At 31.8% G+C, this 1,863-nt stretch overlaps 1 protein-coding gene across 1 annotated transcript in view; it reads left to right on the plus strand.

Annotated features, from left to right (window-relative positions):
* The window catches only part of LOC105888349 (killer cell lectin-like receptor subfamily B member 1B allele B), a 12,174-nt gene that overhangs the window by 5,515 nt on the left and 4,796 nt on the right, over positions 1 to 1,863 (plus strand). The window contains exon 3 of the mRNA XM_023508962.1: positions 732 to 830. Coding sequence (XP_023364730.1) covers positions 732 to 830 — 99 coding nt within the window. The remainder of the gene's footprint in view (positions 1 to 731; positions 831 to 1,863) is intronic.

Consider the following 1,863-nt stretch of genomic DNA (forward strand, 5'->3'; position numbering starts at 1 on the left):
TATACCACTAATAGAATTCTTACTTTGAAACAATGTATTATGACACATATATAGTTAGTATTAAAAGTATTTTATAATCAATGTAAGTATTATGTTTATATTTAACACATTGAATGCATTAAATGTGTTGTGAACATAGTACCACATGTTAGCTCCTGGCACATGGCAAGCACTATTAAATATTAATTTTTATTATTTTCAGGTATGTTTATTTTGTTTTAATTTATATGGTCAATACTAATGCCTAATATACACTATTGCACAATTATATGATAAATTAACAAAGATAGTTTCCATTAAATGTACATCAGAAAGACAAATATTTTCTTCACTGTAGAAAATCTACTCTGGATTACTCTACACACAGAAATTCAGAAGAAACAGTATCATAAACCAAAACTAAAACATATGAAACTCTTTTCATCAAGCATGTGACATCTGATATAATTTGTAGGGATGCACTAAACACCAACTATCTAAATAAAGTTCTTATCCAGAGCTGAACATTTTGTGCTTACAAAAATAAAGAACTCAAGTGACTATCCCTGTGTTCCCAGGTCATATTTTTTCAATTCTCCTAACACTAACATTACCAAGATTCATAAGAGTGCAAAGGAAACTCCAAATCTGAGGGGAAAAAATTCCCCTTAAATTGTTAATCATTTAACTTACTATGAAATTTCCACATTGTGCTTTGTATTTAATTAGGAAAATATGTTTCTTCTTATTAGTTGTCCAGTTTCATTCTGCAAGACATTTGCAAGTGGATAATGAAGGAAAAACAAAACCCTGTGCCAGGGGAAATAAATCTGGAACAATCTCCTCAAGAGGTAATATTATTTTGTTTTGCCTAATTCCTGAGTAATCAAGCATGAAGAGTAGCCTTAATTTTTCCTGAGACTATCTGAACATAGGAGAGACTCTTCTACTTCTGCAGAGGGAGGAGTTAGCATTAGATCATTGCTTTTCATCAAGTCATCATAGTCTATTGGCTAAAGGTTTAAGGCCCAGGGCAAAATGGGAAAAAAAAGCATATTTAATGAGTTTTCACTGAATTTAAAGGCAGTTCATTGAAGTAACTGCATTTTATTTATTTATTTTTTTCTACTGGGACATGTGCAGGTGCAGGATGCGGTTTAGGTATCTTCCCTCTTAAAATCCATAAAAAGAAAAGAAGTCCTTTGAGTCAAAAGCTATAATAATTGAAATTAGAAACAAAGAGAGTATGTTAGCAGATTAGACATTATTTGGAAACTGAAAGATATATTTAAAATTATTACCAAGAATTCAGCACAAATTGACAACAATAAGGACAAATCAAGAGGTTACATGGAAAGAAGAGAAAGCAAAAGCCCAATGAATGTCTAATTTGTGTCCCAGAAAAAAAGCAGAAGGTTGAGAATGAATTTGGAATGATGGCTAAATAGATCTATTTAGTTTTACTTTGCATGATTTGTCTATTTTGCTATTTTATCAAGATCAAATGCATTTAGATTTTGTATAATTTTCTAGCAAATTCAAACTAAGACTCTAGGACAGGTGCCTTATTTATCTATAACAATAGAATGAAGATTAGATAATAGATTTGATGGAACATAAGTTTTATTTATTACCACTCTGTGTCATATATATAAAGGCTGCAATTATGTGTTTTTGCTTTGAGGATAATACCTCACAAAGTCTCATCAGATAAAAAAATACATTAACGTATGTTGTATAAAATTGGTTTTAGATTGTGATTTAGATGTGGCGCCAGTAGCTCAGTGGTTAGGGTGCCGGCCACATGTACCGGGGCTGGTGGTTTCAAACCCCAGCTGGCCAGGGTCTCCTAAACAATGATGACAACAACAACAACAACAACAA

Source organism: Otolemur garnettii, unplaced genomic scaffold, assembly GCF_000181295.1.
Source record: "Otolemur garnettii isolate 467f Iridium unplaced genomic scaffold, OtoGar3 scaffold00299, whole genome shotgun sequence".
NCBI classification, from domain to species: domain Eukaryota; kingdom Metazoa; phylum Chordata; class Mammalia; order Primates; family Galagidae; genus Otolemur; species Otolemur garnettii.